Source organism: Onychostoma macrolepis, chromosome 05 (assembly GCF_012432095.1).
Source record: "Onychostoma macrolepis isolate SWU-2019 chromosome 05, ASM1243209v1, whole genome shotgun sequence".
Taxonomy (NCBI): domain Eukaryota; kingdom Metazoa; phylum Chordata; class Actinopteri; order Cypriniformes; family Cyprinidae; genus Onychostoma; species Onychostoma macrolepis.
Window position 1 is genome coordinate 38,786,753 of NC_081159.1, and position 25,376 is coordinate 38,812,128.

Here is a 25,376-nt window from a genome sequence, read left to right on the forward strand (position 1 = left end):
ACCAGCCATCCTTTTGCCATTACCATAGTTATGGAGGCCGCTGGCACATGGACGACACTCCTCCCTGCTACACGGGCCACCCGACTCTTATGAACATCACAGGTCTGTACATGCTGGAACACGTTTCTCCAATCAGTCTCTAGCCCCCCTTGCAACAGAGCCTAGAACTCAGACTGCACTATCTGCACCGACTTATGATGTTCATACCCACAATACAAGAAACAGCTTTTGAGGAGGGTGAAGGATCCTTTACCACTAAGAAACCGCAATTTGGGATCTTTCAGCCCATAGTCTCTATTTCCAACTCAAGATATCCCAAGTACGGGATGTCCAGTCCGTTGGCGGCAGTAATCTTGAGCCATCCAGCGGTTGAAAGCATGTCTTCATCATCACCACCCAAGTGCTGTTGGAAGAAACTTTCTGATATCGTACTAACTTGGCTGCCTGTGTCCCAAGAGACAGGATACTTCTACGCCAAGGACCTTAATATCTACTTGGGGCATGTTCCCACTGCCCGCTTCAGCAGTTCTTCTTGACTCAAGTCTACAGGTTGCAAATGGGGCGTCACATTTCAAGGATCTGCCTCCACTGTTCAGTGACTACATGGTTCCTGACATTTGAGGCTCTCCATAACACAAATTCACACTGGAGCGTTTGCCAAATATGTTTCAGCAATATCAGATGGGGCCCCCTGATTCCCCGGGGCCCTAAGCGGCCGCTTACCTCACTTATTGGTTAAGTCCGCCCCTGGCTACAGGTAATCCAAAATGCAGTGGCTAGGGTCCTTACCAGGTTAAGAAAATATGATCATATTACCCCAATTTTACGGTCTCTGCACTGGCTCCCTATTAAATTCCGTATCAGTTACAAAATATTATTACTTGCCTATAAGGCCCTAAATGGTTTAGCTCCTGCGTACCTAACTAGTCTTCTACCAAGCTACAATCCAACCCGCTCCCTAAGGTCGCAAAACTCTGGACTTTTGGTAGTACCTAGGATAGCAAAGTCCACTAAAGGAGGTACAGCTTTTTCACATTTGGCTCCCAAACTCTGGAATAGCCTTCCTGATAACGTTCGGGGTTCAGACATACTCTATCTGTTTAAATCTAGATTAAAAACACATCTCTTTAGCCAAGCATTCACATAATACATCATATAATCTTGTACTGCAGTTATATCTGATCAAACGCACATTATTATATAGCTTGGGTTGAACAAATCATTTTTGCTTGGATGGAACAGCAGCTACGCTAATTATGTCTCTGTTTGTTTCTCTGTTTCTGCCACGGGAAGGAATTACAGAAGCTTCAGTCTGGATCCAACCCTTAAATGATCTGAGATGACCAAACACCTGAGAAGAGATGACGCCAACTCTCAGACAATATACAGAATTACCAAATTTTGCCATAAGTTAAATATATTAAGTTTCTACAATATATTGTAGAAACCTTTATTTCCTGTAAAGCTGCTTTGCAACGATTTGTATCGTAAAAAGAGCTAAACAGATGAACTTGAATTGAATTGAATTGATCCCATATCAGGATGGTAGAAATTAGACAGCCTGAGTCTAACTGTAACTTTATTTCCAAGCACTGCAGTATATGGAGGTCAAATCAAAGTCAAAGATGCTCACGCAACCTCCAAAGCCTTTGAAATCAGCCGTATTCCTCTATTCATGTATTCTGTACAGACATAAGCAAGGTTTGGTAATGCTCATGAAGGCATTTCCCCCTGTAAACTATCTGCACCCCCCTGGGACCTCCGGTGGCTCAAGAGAAGGCTACCTGCAATTTGCTCATCCAGCCTGAAACATGGCCAGCTGTATTTCTGAAAACGCTTGACCTGAGCCTGGTATCGCATCAAATCAAACCCAAAATCCTGGAGACGGAACATTGTGTTTTTTTCTGGCTCTGTCCTCCCTGAAGGCTCAGAATGGATCCGACTCTAAAAAATTTTGCGGGGTCAAAAAAAAAGCACCAGTAGGCAGGTCAGTTCAATAGATTAGAGAGAGAAACAGCAAGATCACAGCTCTTATTAATCAGTGAATTTATGAGATAGCACCATCAGAGGGTGAAGACCCTGGAGAAGGAAGAGGGAGGGGAGGATGCTGGTGCTGATGGCTGCGTCTGTGGCAGGATCTGCAGATTGCAGCAGTCCTGTGACACCTGGGTACCCTTCACACACAGTTACTTCACTACTTCAATACACACACACAGATACATTTCCATCAAAAGTCAGAGTTTTGTCTCCTTTTATGACTTTCAGACTGTAAATTTCTCCTGCAGTGCATTTAAGTTCATGCTGCAGTGCATCCTGGACACCCCTCTTGTCATTTATCACATTTATCATCTTAAATGTGTTGGAGAGAAGCTAAATAAAGTTGAACTACTTTATATAATCAGTAGCTTAATCATGAGCAAGCAACATTTTAAAGAAGCCACTCAAATACTGGTTTCATTCAATAAGGGAAAAAAAATTACTTGATACCGGACACCTAAAAAAACACCTAAATGAGTTTGTTAAGCCGTTTTCTGGGAGGTGGGTAAAACGTGGTAAAAGATCTCTTCTGATCATCATACACCTATAAAACCAAGATGAGATAAAATACAGTAGTGTTCAAAAGTTTGAAGCAGTTTTCTGTTTGAATATATTTTAAAATGTAATTTATTCCTGTGATTCAAAGCTGAATTTTCAGCATCCTTACTCCAGTCTTCAGTGTCACATGATCCTTCAGAAATCATTCTAATATGCTAATTAGCTGCGCAAGATACATTTCTTATTATTATCAATGTTGAAAACAGCTGTGCTGCTTATATGTTTGTGGAAACTTAGATACATTTTGTTTCTAAGGATTCTTTGATAAATCAGAAATTCGGGAAGAACAGCATTTATTTGACATTGAAATCTTTTGAACCAAAAAAACAAAGTAGGCACACCACAGCTCCAGCGATAGGAAAATATTTATTTATGTTCTCACCACAGGTGACGTTTCGAGCTTAGACACTCTTCATCAGACAATGGACACATACATGACTCTGCCCTTATATACACAACACAGACCTAAATCACATGATTGCCCACATGACAACAACAAAAAAAAAAAAAAAAAATTTAATCCGCCAGGGCAATCAAGAAATCATATAACAAAAGGGCAATAAGCAAATCACATAAAAGTGAGAACAAAAATGAATTACAAACGGCAAATACATTTCAATAAATACCTGACTGCAAAATATTCAAAGCTGCATACAAAAAAATGCAAAAATACAACCAAAACCAACATCAAGACCAAAATATAATATAGCATAAGGTCGATTTTATCATATAAATCATTGTTACAATTAGAGGAAAGGGCGAATATCAAATTCTTCGTTAAGACCATTAGGAGATAACCTGTTCAAAGTATAAATCCAATATGCGTCACGTTTTAAATGGAGATTGTTAATATCACCCCCTCTTCGAGGTAATTTGACTGCTTCAATGCCAATGTATTGTAGAGTAGAAATCGAATGTTTAAACTTTAAAAAATAATGTGAAACTGGACTTCTAGGGTCATGTTGTCTGATTGCACATCGATGTTCAGCAATACGAGTTTTGAGTTATCTACTTGTTTTCCCCATTTCTTAAAAATCTTACCAGAAGAGAGAGGATTAAAAGTTTGTGTTTTGTATGTAAAATTACATTGTTGGCAGCAACCACACATAAAATTGGCAAAAGGTATATTACTCAAACAATGTGTAACCAACAGATCCACTCTAACCAGCATGTTGCGCAAACTGGGAGATCTCTTGTAGACCATGGTTTATCAAAATTGATTGCAACTTGGGATCACTCTCAACGATGTGCCAATATTTCTGAATTATACCATCAATGTTTTTTGCCAAAGGGGAATACCGTATAAAGCAATTAGCATGCTGCTCTTTATATTTAGATCTCTTAACCAGGCAATCTTGTTGGGAAGAATTACTAAAACGTGCTGCGGCGGCTTGGATGCACTCCTCTTTATATGCTCTCTGCCTGAATCTTTCTGCCAAGATCTCAGCTTGCTGTTGATAGTCCTTGTCTCTGCTACAGATTCTGCGAATCCGATTAAATTGGGAAATAGAGAACGTTTCAGAGGAACGGGGTGATATGATGATCCATGCAAGAGCGTATTACGGTTGGTAGGTTTATGATACAAACTAGTTTCAAGTCCAGTTTCCATAAGAATCACATTGACATCTAAAAAAATGTATTTGATATAGCTGGGCATCCATTGTAAATGTCAAAGTATCACTGCTTGCATTAACTAATTCATGAAACTCTAAAAGCTGAGATTCTGTGCCACTCCAAATAAAAAAAAAAGATGTCATCAATGTAACGTTTCCACAAGACAATACATTTGATAAATGGATTAGATGTTGATTAAATACAAACTTCTTCAAACATCCCACAAAATAAGGATGCAAAACTTGGAGCCATTTTCAAACCCATGCTAACTCCGGAAATCTGCAGAAAGAAATCAGATCCAAACTAAAAATAGTTATGAGTGAGCATGTTTCATGAGATCAATTAAACAAGCAGTGTTAAGGACCTGACGGGCACGTTTGCAAATCCCCTTCAAAAGGGACATCAACATCCATTGTAACTAAAAGCATGGATGTCAAAGGCAATTTAAATCTTTGCATTTTGAAATCTTTGCACATTGAAATCTTTTGTAACACGTCTCAATTTTAATCAGTTTAATGCATCATTGTTGAATAAAATAATTAATTTCTTACTGACTCCAAAATTTTGAATGGTATTGTGTAAACAACAACATCTAGTAAGAATATTCCTCATACAGCTTTGGATTGAATGCATCATTATCCTTCTTGACATGAGTGACAGATGTTGCTGATTTCAGTTCCTCCTGGGAAGTTTGTGCTTAAGTCATAATTAAAATGATATGCATTCAAGTCATTGTGAATAAGATGTATTGGAATATATTTGTATCTTTTCACCTGGCTGCCGACTTAAAACAGCAATAAAATAAAGAACAAATGAAGCACATTAGATGCTTTATTAATGTTTTTTTTTTTTAGGTTGCTATCACAGAGATTTTTGTTTTCACATAAGCCTGCCGTCTCATATTTTCTGCCAAGCTATATTGCTATTCTTCATGAACAGTAGTCAGAATGCAGCTAAATTGTGCAGTCAACATTCACAATTACAACTCAATTATGACTAATAACAATTAACTTCTGGCATGTTTTTCCTTTAATTGACAATCCCCTGATGCAGAAAGTCTGGGCTCAATAAAACCTCCTTGCAATCCGCTGGTAATTTTGACATTGTTGTGCATTCATCTCCTAAATACCATCATTCTGACATGACTTGAATGCAGCAATAATTTGAGGAGGGGAAAGTGATCTCGGATGTGTTTCTTTCTACTTACCATAAATCTTTCATTCATAGATCATCATCTCCCACACCATCTCCCTCCCGTCTGCTGGTGAATAACTATAAATCATATCCACAACTGCTTGGCTGCATTGACTGCGTTTTACCTTCATTTAATGTACATCTGCATCCCACTGCCGTATCTCGGCTCCTGATAGATTAGCACCATTCACAGCACTCTTTTGCTGCAGATGTGGCTCTTGCCTCCATCAGTTGGCTGTATTGAAAGCGGTGTTGACAGGCACCTGTGCGATGTGCGGGTGTAAATGTAGTTATGGAGTAATTTTAGTGATGTGTATGCGGGAAGATGATGTTTTGAAAAGTGCAGCAGTTCTTCTTCAAAATGTCTTTAATTTAAACGCTAAAATGTATTAGTATAAGTAATTATGATGAATTATAAATACAAATATATATTTAAATAAAACATAAAATAATAATAATTAACTCAAATATGATCAGTCTCACAAAAGAAAGAAAGAAAAAAACGTTGCTATTTTCTTCCCTTTTATGTAGGCCTATCAGTTTTAGTCTTTTTATTTTTGTCATATTGACTTTGATCCTAAAAAATATTAACTACATAATTTCCTTAAATTGAGTACCAAAATGTATTCATATTATTTAATTATTAATAACTGTGATAGTTATTTGTTATTAATAATATATTTTTAAATAAAATATAATTAAATTAATTATAAATCAAGAATTAATATAATATCAATCTCAGTAATTCACAGAAGATTTTTAATAAGTAATTTTTTATTTTTATTATTTATCTACTTTTCAATGCCTAATACTTTTTAAATGTTAAAATTTGGGAATCCATCATAAAAATATTAATTAAAACATTTAATTAGAAAACTGAAATGTATCAATATTATTTAATTAGAAATTGTGACAATTGTCCTAATAATAATAATAATAATAATAATAATAATAATAAAATATATAAATAAAAATGTAATAATAATTAAATCAATCTCAACTGTCAATGATTCTCAGAACTTTTTTTTTTCACATTTTATGTAGCAATTTTAGTTTTTGGTTTGGTTTGTTGGAATTTAATATTATTTAGGAATTATTTCTAGTTATCTGTATTAAATTGCATCATCTTTTTCAAACTAAAATAATAAATATTAAATAATTAAAATAGTACAAATCTCAGCAGTCAATTATTCACAGTATAAAACATATTGAGGTCCTTGTTGCAGCAAGACTCGATTCATAATTAATGTTGTCTTAGTGCAGTTTTCTTGTACTTTTTGTTTTGTTCATGGTTTTTCAGGATGAGGGTGTATGTTGCATCAGTCAGTCTCAAAATCTGTCAGTGTTTGATTTGATCGCAGTATTTGACATCAGTCAAATGTCAGTTTGAATACAGTAAGTGGATGTCCTGATGAAGGAGCTACGACAGGCTGCTTTTATGGTACTTCTATGGCTCTTACTTCTTGATATTTGAATCCTTATAATTTCATTTTATGGATCATGGTCATTTTCATGTAGAACCGTAGAAAGGTACGGCTGCAAAAACAGCCTTTCCAATTCAGTGTCAGAGAGAGTGTGTAAAATATCCTGTTTTTGGTGGAGAAAATAAACTGCTGTGGTATAGAATATGATTCCTTTACTGCACTTGCAATTGTATTTGAATGTTTATACTGACAAGTAATTCTCATTTGAGCACGTAGTCTGGGCCAGCATAAATCATATGTTTAATATTCTTCAGCTTGCTCTTTCTTACAAGAAAACGAAACATTATAATTCACGCTTGAGTTTGAGAACTCTTTATAATGATGTCAATCTGCACAGACAATGATTTTATGATTAGTTTTCCACTTAAGTGCTTCTACACTTCAGGCAAATTTAAAATGGAAGTCTTCATCTCAAAGTAATTCAAAAATGGGTGTGCGTGTAAAAGCGTATGCGCTTTTCAAAATATGATTTTGTGTGTGTGTGTGTGTGTGTGTACAGACAAATGTATTGTTATACATACCCACAACCAGAGAACAGGGTGTGTTTAGGTCTATTTCCATGCAGCTACAGGCTGAGGCATAACATCTCTGGGTCTCTCTCTCACTCTCTCTCTTTTTTTCAGCAATGCACGTCTTTCCTCTCTCTTTTCATGCTTCACTGAGCTTAATTCAAGCCAAACTGCACCCAAAAGCACAGCCACATCCTTTCGAGGGTGTTCCAGTGTGATGGGCAACTGATTGAAGAGCAAACCGAGTGGTGTATATACATGCATCATTTTCTGAAAACATCCCACCGCACTGCTGGAAAGGTGTAGAGGAGAGATGCACTGCAAGAACAAAATACAGCCCTGATTAGAATATTCTGACAAAATTTTGAATATATATATATATATATGAAGAGTTCAGATGCAAAAGCCTCTAAGTGCCATCTGAAATTTTCTTTTTCTTATCAGGCTGCTATGTTTATGTTCAGTTATTTCACTTTAATGGCAACAAAAGAACTTATTCATTGGCGTTAAAGTGAAATTACTGAACCTAATTGAGCATGATAAAAATGCTCATTTTTGAAGAAAACTTCAAATGGCACTTAGAGGCTTTTGCATCTGAACTCTTCATAATATATATATATATATATATATATATTCAGTAATTTCACTTTAATGGCAGAGCATATGTTTTATTCAGTTAATGAATGCCTTATTTTCGAAAATTTCCAATGTTATTTTCATAGGAGGCTGATAAAAATGCTTGTTTAAAACAAAAATCTCAGAAGGTTTTTGCATCTGAAGTTTTCAAATATATAAATATAATTATGTCACTCTCTCTTTCTCTCTCCTTCTCTCTATAAGTAAGAGGTTTAGATAAAAAGAAAAAAAAGAAAAAAAAGAATTTAATAAATAGTAAAAAAAAAAAAGAAAAGACAAATGGTTTGGAAAATATATAGATGGATATATATATATATATATATATATATATATACTCGTTTATCATTTCCTCTTATTGAAGTGATTATATACAATGTTTAGATTACCATAATTCTGATGGATTTTCATATTGAAAACAGTTCAAATAATATTGATCTCAGCTGTCAATAAATCACAGCAGAAAAATAATTGTTGGCACAAACCATGTTTATCTTTATTGCATTATTGTTGACCCATATTTAACATTGTCTTGGTGCTGCACCTTTTTTACCTTTTGTTTCGTTCATAGCTTTTCAGGATGTTGCATCAGTCTATCTAAAATATGGCATTGTTTGAATGGATCACAGCATTTGACAAATACCAGTAAATCCACTACTGCAAATCTTAGTGAATTATGTTGCACAATTTATTTAAATACTCTCCTCCCATAAATTTTGCATCAGAAAAGGAAACTACAAATGCTTATGCAATAAGATAAACCTCAAAAATAACTGTCTATGCTTTTTTCATCGCTAATTTTTCACTGTCCTGACAATAGGTTTTAACACCAAAAAAGGGTTTGCACTGTTAATAAATTTGGCCTCAAGCCGATGTCATTTTAAATATGCCAATGTACAAATGATGTATGTAGGATCTATGGCAGGGAACTTTTGGTACTTCTATGGTTCTTATGTTTTGTAATTTATGTGATGAAGACAGCATGGTAAAAGGTTTCCAAGATACTTTTATCCATATACTTTTGCAATGTCAAACTGGATTGATGCATACAGGAATGATTGTGCAGTGAACAACAGCAGTTTCTCTCCAGCTGGCTGCATCATAGATCATTGGCTGAGGTCAGGGCCCAAAGGACTTCATATGCAAACATAAACAGAACATCGATTAGACAAACACCAGCAAGTCTCATCACATTCACTGAACACAAGTAAGACGGCTAATTATACACAAGCTCCAGTCTGCACTGTTTTAAAACTTTAACAAAATTTTAAACTTTTTTTTTTTTTTTGATTACAACAGATTACAACTTTTTTATTAAATGAAAGTAGCCTAATTCTTTTGGGAACTCTTACCATGTCAATCATTGATTGCTGCTTTTCAAATAGATTTTTTTGTATCACTTTTAGTGTTTTGCTCTTATGTTGACTTTCAATAGTAAAATAGTATACATAAAAGTAATGGCTGCTAAAAATTCAGCATTGCCATCACAGAAATAAATTATATTTTGAAATATATTAATAAAAAAAAACTGTTATGTAACTTGTAGTATTTCACAATATTTCTGTTTTTAATCATTAAACACATCCTTGCTTAGCATAAGAGACTTCTTTCAAATACATTACAATTTTTTTACTGACCCTCAAACTTTTGAATGGCAGCGTAATATTCTTATAGGTTTAGACAACAGGCTTTTGACTCTTGTTATAGTTTTGTTGTGTTTGTTGGTTGTGTTTTGTTTTAAAGGGTTAGTTCACCCAAAAATGAAAATTAGCCCATGTTTTACTCACCCTCAAGGCATCCTAGGTGTATATGACTTTTTTCTTTCAGACGAATCCAATGGGAGTTATATTAAAAATTATCCTTGCACTTCCAAGCATTAGAATGGCACTGGGTGGATGTTTTTTTTTTTTTTTCAACAGTCCAAAAGTAGTCAAATAAAGGGCATCCATCCATAATAAAACGTGCCTCACATGGCTCCGGTGAATAAAGGCCTCCTGTAGCGAATTGATGCGTTTTTGTAAGAAAAATATCAATATTTAAAACGTTTCAAATAATTTTCTCTCACTTCCTCTAACTGTCATATGTGCAAGCCATATGCGTTGTGCGTGCCTGTGAGATATGCTAGTCTCGTGAGTTTGTTTACAGGAGCAAAGGTAGCAAAAGAAAACAAGTCTCCTCTTGGCTTATATCAAAATCCTCCAACATTTTTCTTTACAAATCCTCGTTTTCTGCTTCTAATTCGCGACCGGTGTTTTGTTTTGCTGCCTCTCCTCCGCTCTTCCGCATTCATCACTATGTCCTGTGTCATCCGCCTGGAATGGTTGCTGCATACGACAGTTAGCGGCAGTGATTTATAACATTTAAACATTTTCGTACAAAAATGCATCAGTTCGTTACAGGAGGTCTTTATTCACATCCCGGAGCTGTGTGAGGCACATTTTATTATGGATGGATGCTCTTTATTTGACTACTTTTGGACTGTTAAAAAAACAACAACAACAACAAAAAAAACATTTGCCCAGTGCCATTATAAAGCTTGAAAGAGCAAGGATAATTTTTAATATAACTCCGATTGGATTTGTCTGAAAGAAGGAAGTCATATACACTTAGGATGCTTTGAGGGTGAGCATGGGCTAATTTTCTTTTTTGGGTGAACTAACCATTTAAATTCTCGCATTCCTCTTTTGAATTCTTTGTAAATCATACAGTTTTATTTTTTGTGGAGATTAATATTAAGTGCCTGACCTGATTCCAGTTGTAATTCCTCTTACAATATGTCATCATGTGCTATCATATAAATATGGAATTTAAAAAATATTTTGAATTTGGAGCTAGTTCAATTTACTTTGATGGTTAAGTTCACTGTTTTAGAAGACCACGTTAGAAGAACTTCATGGCAGTTAATTAAATTGGGAAGAATATTTTTAAAATGTAGCTTATTATGGTTTACAGTGTTGTTGATGCTGCTGATGAGCTCCATTCAAACCAAACCCAATTAAACCAAATCATTCTTGTTGCAGAACTTTAGAGAGCAATTTCAGACATCCGATCAGAGAGCATTTCTTTCCCTGATAATTCTTCCTTGGAGCTCATGCTTGCTCCCTGTAGTGACAAATACGTCAAAAACCAGATGGATCTTGACCTGAAGATATAGTATTATAGTGATAGTGCTTTCCCATGCTAGTTCCTTGTAGTACACCTCGTACTTATTACTCACCATCAAGAGCACCAGCACACATTTCTGACTGAACAGACATTCTTCAGATGTGAGCGTCCGGATGTGGCACAGTAGAAGTCCATCACACTCAGTCATTGGCAGAGTAATGTGATATTAGATGGCATTGTGTCCTGGTGATTGAATGGTCGGGCTATATCCTAAAAACCCTTGTGGCTACTAAACCTGAAAGCGTCTGACCAGCGCTGTGCTATAGAATGTAAGGATGGATGCCATATATAAGCTGCTTTAAAGGAATAGTTCACCCAAAAATTTTAATTTGCTGAAAATTTATTCACCCTCAGGCCATGAGGATGATGATGAGTTTGTTTCTTCATGGAAACAGATTTGAGGAAATTTAGCATTACATCACTTGCTCACTAATGGATCCTCTGCAGTGAATGGGTGCCGTAAGAACGAGAGTCCAAACAGCTGATAAAAACATCACAATAATCCACAAGCAATCCACATGACACTAGTAAAGTGAAAAGCTGTGTGTTTGAAACATAATAAATGTTTTATAACTTCAAACCATTGTTTCTTGACTAAAATAAGTTCTCTATCCATAGTATTGTTTTCTCCAGTAAAAAAAGTAATCTGAATCAAGAGAAATATGCAGAGATCAAGCACCGTTTATAAAAAGACTGAAAACTGTTCTAAACAAAAATGCTGGTGGATTTTGATGTGACTCCTGGATTACTTGTGGATTATTGTGATGACCAGCTGTTTGGACTCTCATTCTGACGGCACCCATTTACTGTAATGCTAAATTTATCCGAATCTGTTCTGATGAACAAACTCATCTACATCTTGGCCTTGGGGAGTAATTTTTGCATGAGCTGAATTTTTGGCATTTTTGCATGAGCTGTAAGGTTCATTGACACAATGTCAATTAGGGGTGTGCAATATCGTCTGCGATAATATCATAATTGTTGTTTTAACGATGTGCAATTTGACATTATCGAGTATTTTGCAAAAACCATTCAAAACACCTACAGAGTGCACTCATTCATTACTTGATGTCTAGACTAGTGCACGTGCGTGTGTAGTGTGTGTTCTTTCACTGCACTTTCACTACATTTAGAATGATCACAGAATTAAAGACATGGTCGCAGAAAATGTATATAGGCTATTTATACCACTTCATAAAGCCTGGTTAATCAATTTCACACGAAGAGTAACAAAAAATAACACTCCAAGAATTACCATGAATACAAATGTGATAATGTTTTTTTTTTGTTTTTTTTTTAATACAACAGTTCAATAAACAAGAAGTTAATTAAGAGACTTACGTTTTAGACACCATATTTCCTGTTTTTACTTTATTTCGGCAACAAAAATCACTCCAATCACAGCCACAGCACTGTTTTGCGTCTCTGAGTAACCTGACGGCGTTTCATTCCTGAATGAATCAACTGTTTGAATGATTCGGTTCAATCACAATGAATCACTTATTAACAGTGACTTGCTGCCACCTGCTGGCGGTTTTAATTTCACATTCAAAGTGTCTTTTATTATTTAAATAATTTCAAATATCAGTACTTAACCTTTTATGTTTAATATATGAAAACGTGATTTATGTATTTGTAATTTCAGGTTAAATGTATTCATGTCTTGCATTAAACAGTGAGAACATCTAGATGTCACTTCAGGTGCAGCCACTTCTGATTTAATTTGCTTGGTAACAGCCCAAAAGTCTCATTATTCTAATTCACTGATTAAATGTAAGAATTTGACTCAAAAGATAATGGAGAATTTTATAAATAAATGGCTTTTAAAAGGTAAAAATGCTCATAAAAATTTAAAAATCAGTTTAAACTTATTGGAAAAGATTAAGTTCTATCAGTGTGAACTGACCACCACACAGAATATGAAGAATATCAAAAACTTTCGGAGTCAGCTGTCCACGACAGTCCTTAATGTACCAGTACAATAACACACTCAGCAAAATATTGTCTAATTATCGATAAAATCCCAGCAAATATCGAGATATTATTTTTTGTCAATATTGCACACCCCTAATGTCAATGTTTTTTCCCCCCATTTTGACTCATTGAATAATATCATTAATATTATTAGAGCAGCTGTTATTACAATGGTTCACTTTTAGACTAAAAAACTGTTGTTACTGTGGCTGAAATAAAAAAACAGGCCGAAGTATCTTCCCTCTGCTTTAATGAGACACTTGAGCTTGTTTGTCTGTCACATCTTGACAGTTCTGGGTGCAATCATAGAGATACTTTCTCTGAGAAAGGCCTAATGGTGAATTTATTTATAAATGAAATCCAGGTGGGACTTTGGTTAACAAAAGTAAAGTCATTTTCATTCTTTGTATGGTGGAATATAAATAAAGCAAACTCACCAAGCATGAAATGAGCCACGAACAAGTCAGTACAGATTTGAAAGGGTTAGTTCACCCCAAAATGAAAATTATGTCATTAATTACTCACCCTCATGTCGTTCCAAACCTTTAAGACCTTTGTTCATCTTCGGAACACAAATTAAGATATTTTTGATGAAATCGGAGAGCTATCTGACCCTCCGTAGACAGCAACGCAACTGAAATGTTCCCAGGTCCAGAAACATAGTAAATACATCAGTAAAACAGTCCATGTGACATCAGTGGCTCAACTTCAGTTTTGCGACGCTACGAGAATACTTTTTTTTATTTTTTACTCAATTTATTCAAGCATTCTTCTCCCCCCGAGTTACGTCTTCCACCATTTTGGAGAGTACCCAAGAACGTATTTTACGTAATCAGCGTTGTTTACATTCGAGGGGAAAGTACGTGCGTGAACAAAAGCTGTGTAATAAGCTTTGGTTATGCTTAGGTGAAAGCATGCATATGCATTGTGATACTCTCTAAAATGTCGGACAACGTAAATCGGGGGAGAAGAATGCTTGAGTAAATTGTTATTTTTGTTTTCTTTGCGCAAAAAAAAAAAAAATTCTTGTAGCGTCACAAAACTGAAGTTGAGCCACTGATGTCACATACACTGTTAGACATTTCAAAGGGTTTTTACAGTAACTTACTGGCAACACTGTTGCCAGTAAGTTACTGTAATTAAGATTTACAGTAGCAAACTGCATTTGATTTATCAGTATACTACTGTAATTCATTCATTTTAATACAGATTTCATTAGATTTTATCATTTTTATATAGAATTCATTTTATTTTTACTCTACATAGGTACTACTGGCATTCAATTAAAACAGACACAATAATTACAAAATATCAAATTCTTTATTTAAAACACTGCATGTATAACACTTAAAAATACAGACTTCCAATGCTGGAACAGTGCATCTTCACCATTTCTCCTGTCTTAGGACGTTTTGCAGTGCATTATGTTGTGTCCACTGGATTCATCCTCACAAAGAATCTTTAGGCAACAGAAACATAATGGGGAAAAAGACAAACAGCCAAAGAATACATAGCCATCTGCAAAACCCAGGTGCTGCTCCAAAACGTGGCCACCATCTTTGCTCACCATCCACTTTGACAGAAATGTCTTCTCTGAAAAACAAGAAGTAGAAATAGCACACTTTTAAAAGGCAAACCTCATACAGAATACACAAATCTCTCAAAACCATAGTTGTTCTCTTACCATGAATTATCAGTCTCAGGGTGGCTGGCCTGCCCGTCTTTCTTGATGCTTCATTGCAGTTGCCTTTGAAACACAAATACAAAAAAATGCAGTAAATTTTAAATTCTATTAAAAACTATAACAAACTAATTCTAAAACTAGAAAGGCAGCTAGCCATAAAACTAGTTTAACCTAGCTAACATACGATTTTATTTTCTCAATAGGCTACTGGCCAACATTAACTACTAACACCTGAACTAAATTTCACATTAGTTAACCTAATGTTAATATAAGATAAGCGTTGCTAGTTAAAAACAATTTTAATTCGGTAACTTAATTCAATAAGCTGACAAAAGTCGTTTGAAATGACAGCGCAGTTTACCATAGTTAAGTTTGTTACCGCCATGTTGACGGGTAAATGATTAAACTGGTGTGCAAAAATCTGACACAAACACACAGACAAACGTACACATATTTTTACCTTGCTTATTCTCTCGTAAGGTGCATCCACACAGCGTAGATGTTCTCCGGAGCTCTTCCACTCTTGCGGGTTCATCCCCAGGAAAAACCCACCGCGCTGCCCCGCTGCTTCCGTGTCTTCCTCTGAGGCGAGTGGCGCGGCGCGCGGCGTGACAACAGACAACAATATAGAACCCATTATATATACTATCTACAGTGGATGCGGACAGTAAAGTGATGCCCCGGTATATTTCTGAGGTGCAGATATACTCCAAGCGCTCAAGCTGTTTCTGACACGAAGTACAAACGGATTTTCCAATCATTAGAAGCGATGTAACACATCCAGTAGTCAGTCTCAAGCTGTTGCGGCGTTGTAGACACGGTGTAGGGCAAATTGTGTCAATCCAAATGTAAGAAATGAGGAAAATAAAACAACCTCAGTATAATGGCGCCAAAGAGACCGTTACAGTAGTATACAGCAATTTAAAAAAATACAGTGAGTCTCTGTATGTGGGGTCTGACATCACAGAAAATTCCCATGATGCAAAGGGTATTACAGTTATTTACTGTAAAGGGAATTTGCAGTATTACACTGGGTGATATACAGTAAATAACTGTGGAAATTACAGAAATGTCTAACAGTGTAGACATAGACGATGTATTTACTACGTTTCTGGACCTGGGAACATTTCAGTTGCGTTGCCGTCTATAGAGGGTCAGATAGCTCTCTGATTTCATCAAAAATATCTTAATTTGTGTTCCGACGATGAACGAAGGTCTTATGGGTTTGGAACGACATGAGGTAATTAATGACATAATTTTCATTTTGGGGTGAACTAACCCTTTAATAAGAAGTTACGAATTTAAGATACAAAGACTTACAGGTTGAACAAAGTAAACCAGAATCTTTTAGAGTACCAGCTGGTTTTAAAGCAAAGAAAAAATTGCTAGATCTTCTTAACCGGCCAATGGTAGAAATGTTAATACGTTTGATCATAAACTACACTGAAAGAAAGAAGATAAAAGGAAGAAAATAAGGATTATTGGTTTCATGAGTGGTATTTTAATATCGTTTAATTTTAATTAACTTTTGTTTGTTTTCTTTCTTCCTCAAAAGATGCATTATTCTCTTATTTATCACTGTCGCAATGCTTATTACAATGCTTATTCGAGGATGCAATGCTAGATTAAAGGAATAGTTCACCCAAAAATGTATCTCTTGTTTTATCTAAGATATAGATGAGTATGTTTCTTCATCGGAACAGAATTGGAGAAATTTTGCATTAAAGCACATTACTTGCTCTCCAATGGATCCTCTGCAGTGAATGGGTTCTGTTAGAATGAGAGTCCAAACAGCTGATAAAACATCACAATAATCCATAAGTAATCCACCTGACTTCAGTCCATCAATTAACATAAATAGAGAAATTTAACAGTTACTTTTATCATGACAACACAGAAAAAAACTAATTTGAAGATTAGCTATGGGTGTCTTCTTTTCACATATTATGAAAGGAATGACATGTCTGGAGTATGAAAAGATGAGAGCTGCTGTATTATATGCTGTTATGCCCAAACAATCATCATTTGTGGTGACTTTGATGGTTTAACAACTTTCTAATAAGCCTGTATCATCCACCTAAAAAGCCCAAACATGCTGTGTAGTGGATGAGTGATGTAAATTTCCAGTTGCTGTAGTTTTCCGTCCTCCATTCATAAAACTTCACAACATCATATTTCTTTTAAAATGATTGGGCACTGTTGTGTGACGCAACAGAATTGGTCTTCTTACAGATGTTTTTCTGAAGCACATTGACTTTAACCTTACTGTGTAGATTGAAAGAAAGTCTATTCATGCTCTAAACACATGATGAAAATAGATTTGAATCAATGCAAGTTGCATTGCAAGGCTCAAGTGATAAAAATGAGAAAACTGTTTTGTCCTTAGAGAAAAAAGAAAAATCAAAGCTGCATTGTATTGTATTAAAGCCGTCATTTCTTCCCAAGAAAACCAGTTCTGAACACTTGGCTATTGATTGTATGTTAGAATACAGTTATCTTAAGAGTGAGATCAGGTGGACTTAGCTCTTTAACAACTGCACATTAACACTTTTTACAATGTAGTTATTTACACAACTGGAGTCCAAATGCCAACTGTCCATTTTTTTCTTTTCTGTAATTGAGTACAGAAAGTATCAGTATAAATTACATTAACAGCTTAACAAAAAATGTATTATAAAAAAGAGAATGTTTTAGTTCCAAATAATCACAGGATCATTGATTATAGACTAAACTACTGTATGCACTACTGTAATCACTCATGAAGGAATCCATGATCACCGTCCGCGTGCAGTAGGCTACATTAACTCCGCCCGCGCTCTGCTTCTGGCGGCTGAGGTAATGCGTGTTTTTGTTTTTTTTCTTTCACCTCATTTCCCGCTCACAATTTTCTCATCCTAATTTTACAAACTGCAAGTTACAAAACAGACACATGCTGACTGACACTGATCACTGGCGGGTGCGGTGTTCTCCGATCGACTCGGGTATTACACACAATGTTAAACAGACCCGGGACCCGAAGTAATAGATTGGGACCCGACCCGGACCCGGCTGACCATTTAAAATATAGACCCGAACCCGTACGGAAATCCGGAAGCATTTTAGCACTTCTGGTTCCATCGTCCCAGACTTAATGGGTTTTGAATGGGATTTTAGTTAAATCCCTTAAATAAGGTCCGTGGTTCACACAAGCTCAAGATACTTTCACGTTTTATTCTACGATATAAAACACACCAGTTACACCCCACTCTGATTTTTTAAACTGTTATGTTGCTTAAAAAAGACTGTTGCTAACAAGTTGACTACAGGCGCTATTGGAGACATTCAACGTCATCACGCCTAACAGTTGATCAATTTACAGTATTTTCCAGTTGTAGTATGATTTGTAATACAATTAATTTTAGAATAACCAATGAATAGTTTCCCGCATTTTATATCTTTTTTTTGTTGTTATCAACATTTATTTTTCTTACATAACATCCAAAAAAAAAAACGCATTTTATATCTTCGACAATTTTATTTTTATTTTTTGCTTTGCCCCTAAATGCTACACGTCTTCGGATGGAGCTCGTTTTATCGTTTACTGATACAGAGACTCTGGGTTCGTACTATAAGGTAAACTCATATTACGATTATTACATGTAAACACCACATTTACAAACGTGGTGAAAGTGAAACTTTAATGATGCAGTGCTTAAAGCCACGTTAAAATTAAATGTTTACGGCAACATAAAGCTGTTAGAAAGCATATAGATTGAGGATTTCCTAGAAGCAAGGATAAAATACCATTTTGTGTACCCACCCTAACAAAATGATAGCTGAAATGTGGTGCTTTGTTCACTAAAATAAGTTTAATCTTACCATATCCAAAACTTGCTCACTCTGCTGTTATTTAAAAGATTAAATACGCGGGGATACGTTTTTAATTAAAATATTCATATTAATCAAGGATTTATTCACTTTTAATGCACCTTATTTCGAAATGTACAGAAATACGTGCTTTAAATGTGCTTTAAATTATTTTATTTATTCACTATACTTTTTATTACTAATGTCTCATTTCAGTTTTAGTTTGGCTCTAGTTCTGTATTTATTTGTTTATATGAAACTGTTCATGTAGCGTGGATTAAAATTCATATACAGAGTAAATCCTTTTCACTGAATGTGTTAAAAATAAGTTTGAAAAAGTTATCAGGAGCGGTCTGGTGGTGACGTTGTAGGAGAGCGACCGTGGTGCTGTAGTTCGTTTATAGCTTAAGTTTAGCTTTTTAGTTCTGCCGGTTTTATTTAGGCTTCAAAATTCATCAGTTATATTATTTTGTGAAGATTATCTTGATGGACAAAACGTGTAAGTTTCATGAACTATGATTGAACACAGAGCTTATTTTTTGCGATTATCCAAAAGTTTATGGAAAAATCACATTGACTTTTTGTCGAGGAACCAGTTTCATGCTAACCGCCGATCCGTCTACAAAGTGACGTCATAGTTCCCCCACTCTATTACCTAATGTGCGTCGCTCGCGGAAACGCGTCAAAATAAGAGTCCTCACATAAGAACTTACACGGCAGGCAAAATTAAAATTATACAGAACATTAAAGTATAACAGAAATACAATACTGATAAATGCTAATGTCCATCATAAATTGTACACAGCTTCTAACAGAGGCAAAACACATACTATATACTATATTTACTCTCAAATTGTTATGCTGATAATATAATTTCTGATGATAAATACTAAATAGTGCAAAATAGAAGCATTTACACTGGGGGTCTCAAACTTTTGAACCCTACAGCATGCAGTTTCCGTTTTTAAATAAAGATTCACTAAATAAAATAATTTTATTTTTATTTCAATGTACCACTTGCCTTTACTTTTCCTGGATAAGAAAAATGAGAAAAAAATCAGTTTCCAAATTTGATGTGTCATAAGCTTTTGCACTAAAAACATCCAAAAACAGACTGAAGCGGGTGGATGGATGAAAGCCGAGATGCAGTGAGATGGAGAGAGAGTGAGGGTGTATGAGTGCATGACACAGCCATCCTGTCTTGTCCTTTTTCTCCCACTTTGATGTGAAGGAGGCCTTTTTTATTTATTTTTTTTCCCCTTGCGTGATTAATATTCTGGAACAAGTGCAGCTTTCTGCTGCCGATGCCCAGGAGTGCAGATACACAGGTTATATTTACAAACACACAGATTGCTCTGTGTTCGACGTTCTCTTGATCTTTCTCTACCCCTGTTGTATATAAACGGCAGCGTAGCACTGCCATCCTATTAATGCAGCCTGGCTCTCCATCCAAACCATGTGAGCCAGCTGCCGTGCATAACGGTCATTCTGCCATTCCCTGCCAGAGGGGTGAGATCCCCGGGGCAGATGTTTAATATATTTTTAAAAGCGCACAGCTTGTCTACATCATTACGCAGCGAGAGCGCGGCAAACGTGAGGCACGTATCATCTCGACGGTGGGCTGATAGATGCAGAGGCAGGGCTGGAAATGGCCTGCAGGTGAGAGGAGAGCGGAGAACAGACACTTACTGCATTCCAAATGTGGGAAGATGAGCATTAATGAGCTGTGGGAAGAGATAGAGATTGATCACTAGTATCAGAATCCCATTAGAGCTGCAAAGCCTTGAGTTCGCTATCAATTATTGGTCATTGGCTCGGTGACAGGTTTATGGCTTGATGGACTGTGCACAGATTTATGATGAGGTTAAAACTCGGATTCATAGCCAGTTATTGCTAATGATAGTTCTGCAAAGCATCATATTCGCCCTGATTATTTGCTGCAAGTTTTAGAAGCACTTTACAGAGCTGTAAAAGTCATTATTTAAAACTGAAATGGGCCTTTATTTGCTGTCAACAACGGATTATGTTAAAGGTTTGTATATCATAGGTAATCACATCTTTTGGAGGTAAAGTTTTGTAATCATTAATTATTAGTGGTGACAGTAGTTGAAAACAAAGTTAAAAAGTAGAAAACAATAATAAAAAAAAAAATAAAAAATCACATTAATGCCTGCTATAGTGCTCCTTGTGGTGATGCTGAGAATGCAGCACAATGTTTAGTTGGATCTTTATGACAAAAAGCTAGTATCACAAGTATACAACGGCGTTTTAGTGCCTCGTTAAAAAATAAAAAAAATCTAAGATTACGAGATTAAAGTCGTAATATTTCGAGAATAAAGTCGAAACTACGAGAATAAAGTCGAAATGTTTCGAGAATAAAGTCGAAATATTACGAGAATAAAGTCGAAATGTTTCGAGAATAATGTCGAAATATTATGAGAATAAAGTCGAAATATTACGAGAATAAAGTCGAAATACTTCGAGAATAAAGTCGAAATACTTCGAGAATAAAGTCGAAATACTTCGAGAATAAAGTCGAAATGTTTCGGTCATTTAAATCGTAGAAATTAAAGTTATAATATTTTGAGAGTAGGCTATAGCCTATATTGCGCATGCAAATGGCCCGCGTTGAGAGCACCGGGAGAAGTTACCAGGCCACCAGAATTGATTTGAATATTGTTGCATCCGAGCGGCCGCATCATCTTACTGGGATGTCAATTTTAAGGACTCGCGGAAACAGCATAATATCAAGAATATGATATTATTAACAGACTGAACAGGAGCAACTGTTTATCTTAACATCAGCTCACACACTCAATCGACATTCATTTGGGGGGCGCTGTAGCTCTCTTATTTAACCCTTTTTTAATACACTACAAATATATTATTTGTAGATTATTAGCAGAAATCATACCATGTGTCATACTCGCGGGGACAGTATGCTTGGAAATAATATTTCATGTTTTCCATTGCATTCATTATTTGTAGTGCGCCAGCCACACAATAGCAATAGCTTAAGTTTGTGCTTTTAGTGCTTTTAATATAAAACAAAGTCTCAGCTTTCAAAATCAGTTTTATAACGAAACACAAATTATGTGTCTTAAAATAATGTGATTTTCAAGATCTTTAATGTGGCGTGACAGATCGCTGTATTTACGTGAATAAATTCATTAAATTATTGTGAAAATTCCACCACCTGCTCCGCAAAAACGTCTGTGGTGTCCAAACTTTCATTCCTCACATAGCTTGTTTAATTAAACAGCAATAAAATGATCTAAAGGTTGAAGTGGACTCAAATTTGTTAACATACGTTATATTGTTGTCTTTTCTGCTGTAAATGTTAAGTGACTATTCACAAACTGTTTTATTCATGGTATACTCATAGGCGTAAATCCGGGGACGGGGGGGACAGGACCCCCCCTATCTGAGGCTTGTCCCCCCTAAAAATATCATTACAAGCGACTCTGTGTATTGAAAATAATACAATGGACATATACTTAAAATAATTGTGTGATTAGTAAAACAAAATAAACGCAAAAAAAAAAAACGTTTTAAGTTCGGAAATGTTTTGATTCCCCCCTCCCTTTCCTCATAGTGGTTTGGTCCACTGCCTGCTTTCCTTCTTTACCGATACACACACACAGGAGTCCGGTGAGAGAGAGCAAGTTAGTTATGTGTAAGTAGGCTGTCAAGGCTATTTTATTCTCTTTAAACATCGGGTGAAATGATTCTTTCTCTTTAATACAGATGATGCTGTATCATTAATAAATTAGTCATGACAAAAAAAATTATGAGCGATTTTTCAATTTTCTATGAGCGATTATAAGGTTAACAAACTTAATACCGTAGCTTGTCACCACTAACACGGCGATAAGCCTGTGTGTGAACTGATATTAGGCTAATATTGTAGACCTACGTGTTGGGTTTCATTCAATATGATGTTAAGTGGCAGATCAGTGGGTTTAATGCGGTTTGAATTAATGCGAAAGAGATGTACTAGGTTACAGACGAAACCTAAATACTATGGATGACGCAAAATAATAATTATAATATGACCGCGTGGTGAACCATGAACTCATATTTAAACACGGTCTCCATGCTATGTACACATGCTGTGTACGCATAGCTATCCTTACAAGTACAATTTTGGCTGTATTATTTGTGTCCCCTTCAAAAATTGCTCTTGAGGAATTTTACGTTTATTGTACCCCCCTACTGTCAGATGAAATTTACGCCCCTGGGTATACTGTAAATGAGGACATAATATTTAACGTCTTCCATTCATTATTTGTAGCGCGCCAGCCAACCAGTAATCGCAACAATTTTGTGCTTTGTTGCTTTTACACACAGCTCAGCTTTCAAATTCTGCCAGTTTTATAACGAAATACAAATTATAAATGTGTTTTTGCTCTTTATTTCAAGTTTATAGCAAGATATAAATTGAAGGAACATCATAACGCATAAAAAAAAAAGTTTTGCCTAATTTATAATGAAAATGTCTCGTCGTTCGTTATTGTAATCGGAAAGATGATTGACTCACATGCCGCTTAACAAACACATTATTGCAATATAGCCTACATATTGTTTGTATTTCGCTATAAAACTGACAGATTTTGAAAACTGAGATTTGGAATATCTCCCGGTGCTCTCAATCCGGGCCATTTGCATGAGCAAAAGGCTAGAATAGCCTATCTCAAAATATTACAACTATATAATCTTTATTCTCTAAACATTTCGACTTTAATCTCGAAACATTTCGACTTTATTCTTGTACTGTTTCGACTTTATTCTCGTAACATTTCGACTTTATTCTCGAAATATTACGACTTTAATCTCGTAATCTTAGATTTTTTTTTTTAAATTTTTTTAACGAGGCACTAAAACGCCGTCGTACTCTACTACACTGAATTAAAAAAACATTTTTTTTTAACTGTATTGTTTAAGGAAAGTAGTTACACTAAATAAATTGATCTTAATTTTAGAAATAGATTTTTAGTGTAACTTAGTATTTTTAGTTATATCACTCAATTAATACTGAATAGATTCCAGTATTCAAGTCTGTGCTTTTGAGTAAATGGAAAGACTTCTTAGTGTCCACTTGTGATGTGCATTTAACTAACATATGTTTCCTTTTACTAAAAAATGTTTATTCAACAAAATTTAGCTTATTTTAATTAAATAAATTGACCATAAAACCATTTTGCTGTATCATAGTACAGATTTTCCCACATGAATCCCATTTTAAGGTTAACTTTTTTTTTTCAGAATGACATTTCATTTTATAGCTCAGATGATTGGCTCAAAACATTCTCGTCCCATTAACAAAGGTCCTGCACTTGCTAAGCAACTGCCAGCGAGATGAATGTGAATGCTAATGCTTTCTCCAGGTATTATAGACCTCCTCGTTCGGCCCCCACGAGGCCACCTACACCATGTAGAATAAAACAGCTTTTTCTAGGCCGTTGACATGACTGGAGTCACGTCTCATGCGAGCTGACATCATTTTTAAACACATTTTACTATTAAAAGTACTATTCACTGCTTGCGTGAAACATCTTTAATGAGATAAATATTACTGAGAGCTCCTTTATTTATATAGTGGGCGTTAAACAATAAGAACAGATTTTGAAGTCTTAGTTTCTGTTTTAATGACTAAGCTGTGAAGAACGACAAAACTGGCACACGGATTCCTGTTTGCTGAGCGTAAATATCTCAAAAGTAGCTTTATCTTAGATGAGCAGCTGAAGTTGTCTTCATAAGGGAATATCCTTTTGATCATCGTCGTTTCTGTTCATCTTACATCCTGAAAAGAGGCCATTCTACTTCCGCACCAAATCTCTCTCGTTTGTACGACCTTCTGTCTTTATCTCGTTGCTCCCTTCCTCCCCTCTCTTACTTTCTTCCTCTCTCTGTCGAGGTCCCATAACAGCCGAGCAACACTTCAAAAAGAGCTTAATGCCAGCCAACAGCACACTCATTCTCTCTGAGACAGGAGGACCACGTTAAGATAAAAAAAGCGGAAGTTTGGAAGTGTTTGGGAGGAGATGCGTGGATGCCAGTGGATTGTGCAGGCTCTCAGCCCAGTCCAGCACCGTTTGGCAGCTCCACATGTCTTCAGTAGGCCGCGCTTTCATGTGTTTTATCTCCCCGCGTCCCTCCTGAGCGCATGGCCGTGTCGGCTGGTGGCGAGGCCAGGATGTAGGAAGCAGAGATGCTTACGAACAAGCTCGGCTGTTTTCAGAAAGTTTGTAAAGAAAGCCTCAAGGACACAACCTTGCCCCTGGATGTGCCATGTTCTACTGGCTATTGATCTCAAAAAATAAAAAGTCTATTTCTCCTCCTTAAAACACACCAAGGGTACTTCTCCCTCTGTAAACATTATACATCTGAGTGGTTTGGCGGCGTAATCTAAATCTTGTTGAGCAGGTCACTGCTATTGGCCTGCTGTTTTGTGTGTGTGTGTGTGTGTATTATGTTATATTATACAACTACAATTGTTTCATAGCAAGAATATTTATAATTCAGTTTGCTATTTGCTTTGATTTCTTAACACTTTTTTAGTTGTTCATTTAAAAAAGGCGATTGTGACATGACCAGACGTGATGATGTCTGTATATTTCAGCAGTTTTATGTAGATTTTATATGTTGATTTATGTAGATTTTTTGGCAGATTTATGC

At 35.8% G+C, this 25,376-nt stretch overlaps 1 protein-coding gene across 1 annotated transcript; it reads right to left on the reverse strand.

The window, feature by feature from the left end:
• Positions 1–280: 280 nt before the first annotated feature.
• On the reverse strand, positions 281–15,743 carry LOC131540807 (uncharacterized). Its single transcript, XM_058776066.1, has 4 exons — positions 15,313–15,743; positions 14,853–14,915; positions 14,636–14,761; positions 281–444 (listed from the first exon to the last, which is right to left on the reverse strand). The coding sequence occupies exons 1-4, from the start codon at positions 15,611–15,613 to the stop codon at positions 281–283; spliced, it is 654 nt and encodes a 217-aa protein (XP_058632049.1). The 5' UTR covers positions 15,614–15,743.
• Between the last annotated feature and the right edge of the window lie 9,633 nt (positions 15,744–25,376).

Excerpts from the sequence above, each read along its gene's own strand:
- LOC131540807 (XM_058776066.1), bottom strand. The coding sequence starts at position 15,613 with ATGATTGGAAAATCCGTTTGTACTTCGTGTCAGAAACAGCTTGAGCGC. Across the intron at positions 14,916-15,312 it reads CTTACGAGAGAATAAGCAAG|GCAACTGCAATGAAGCATCA; the intron begins GTAAAAATATGT and ends TGTGTTTCAAAG. Across the intron at positions 14,762-14,852 it reads CCTGAGACTGATAATTCATG|AGAAGACATTTCTGTCAAAG; the intron begins GTAAGAGAACAA and ends CTTGTTTTTCAG.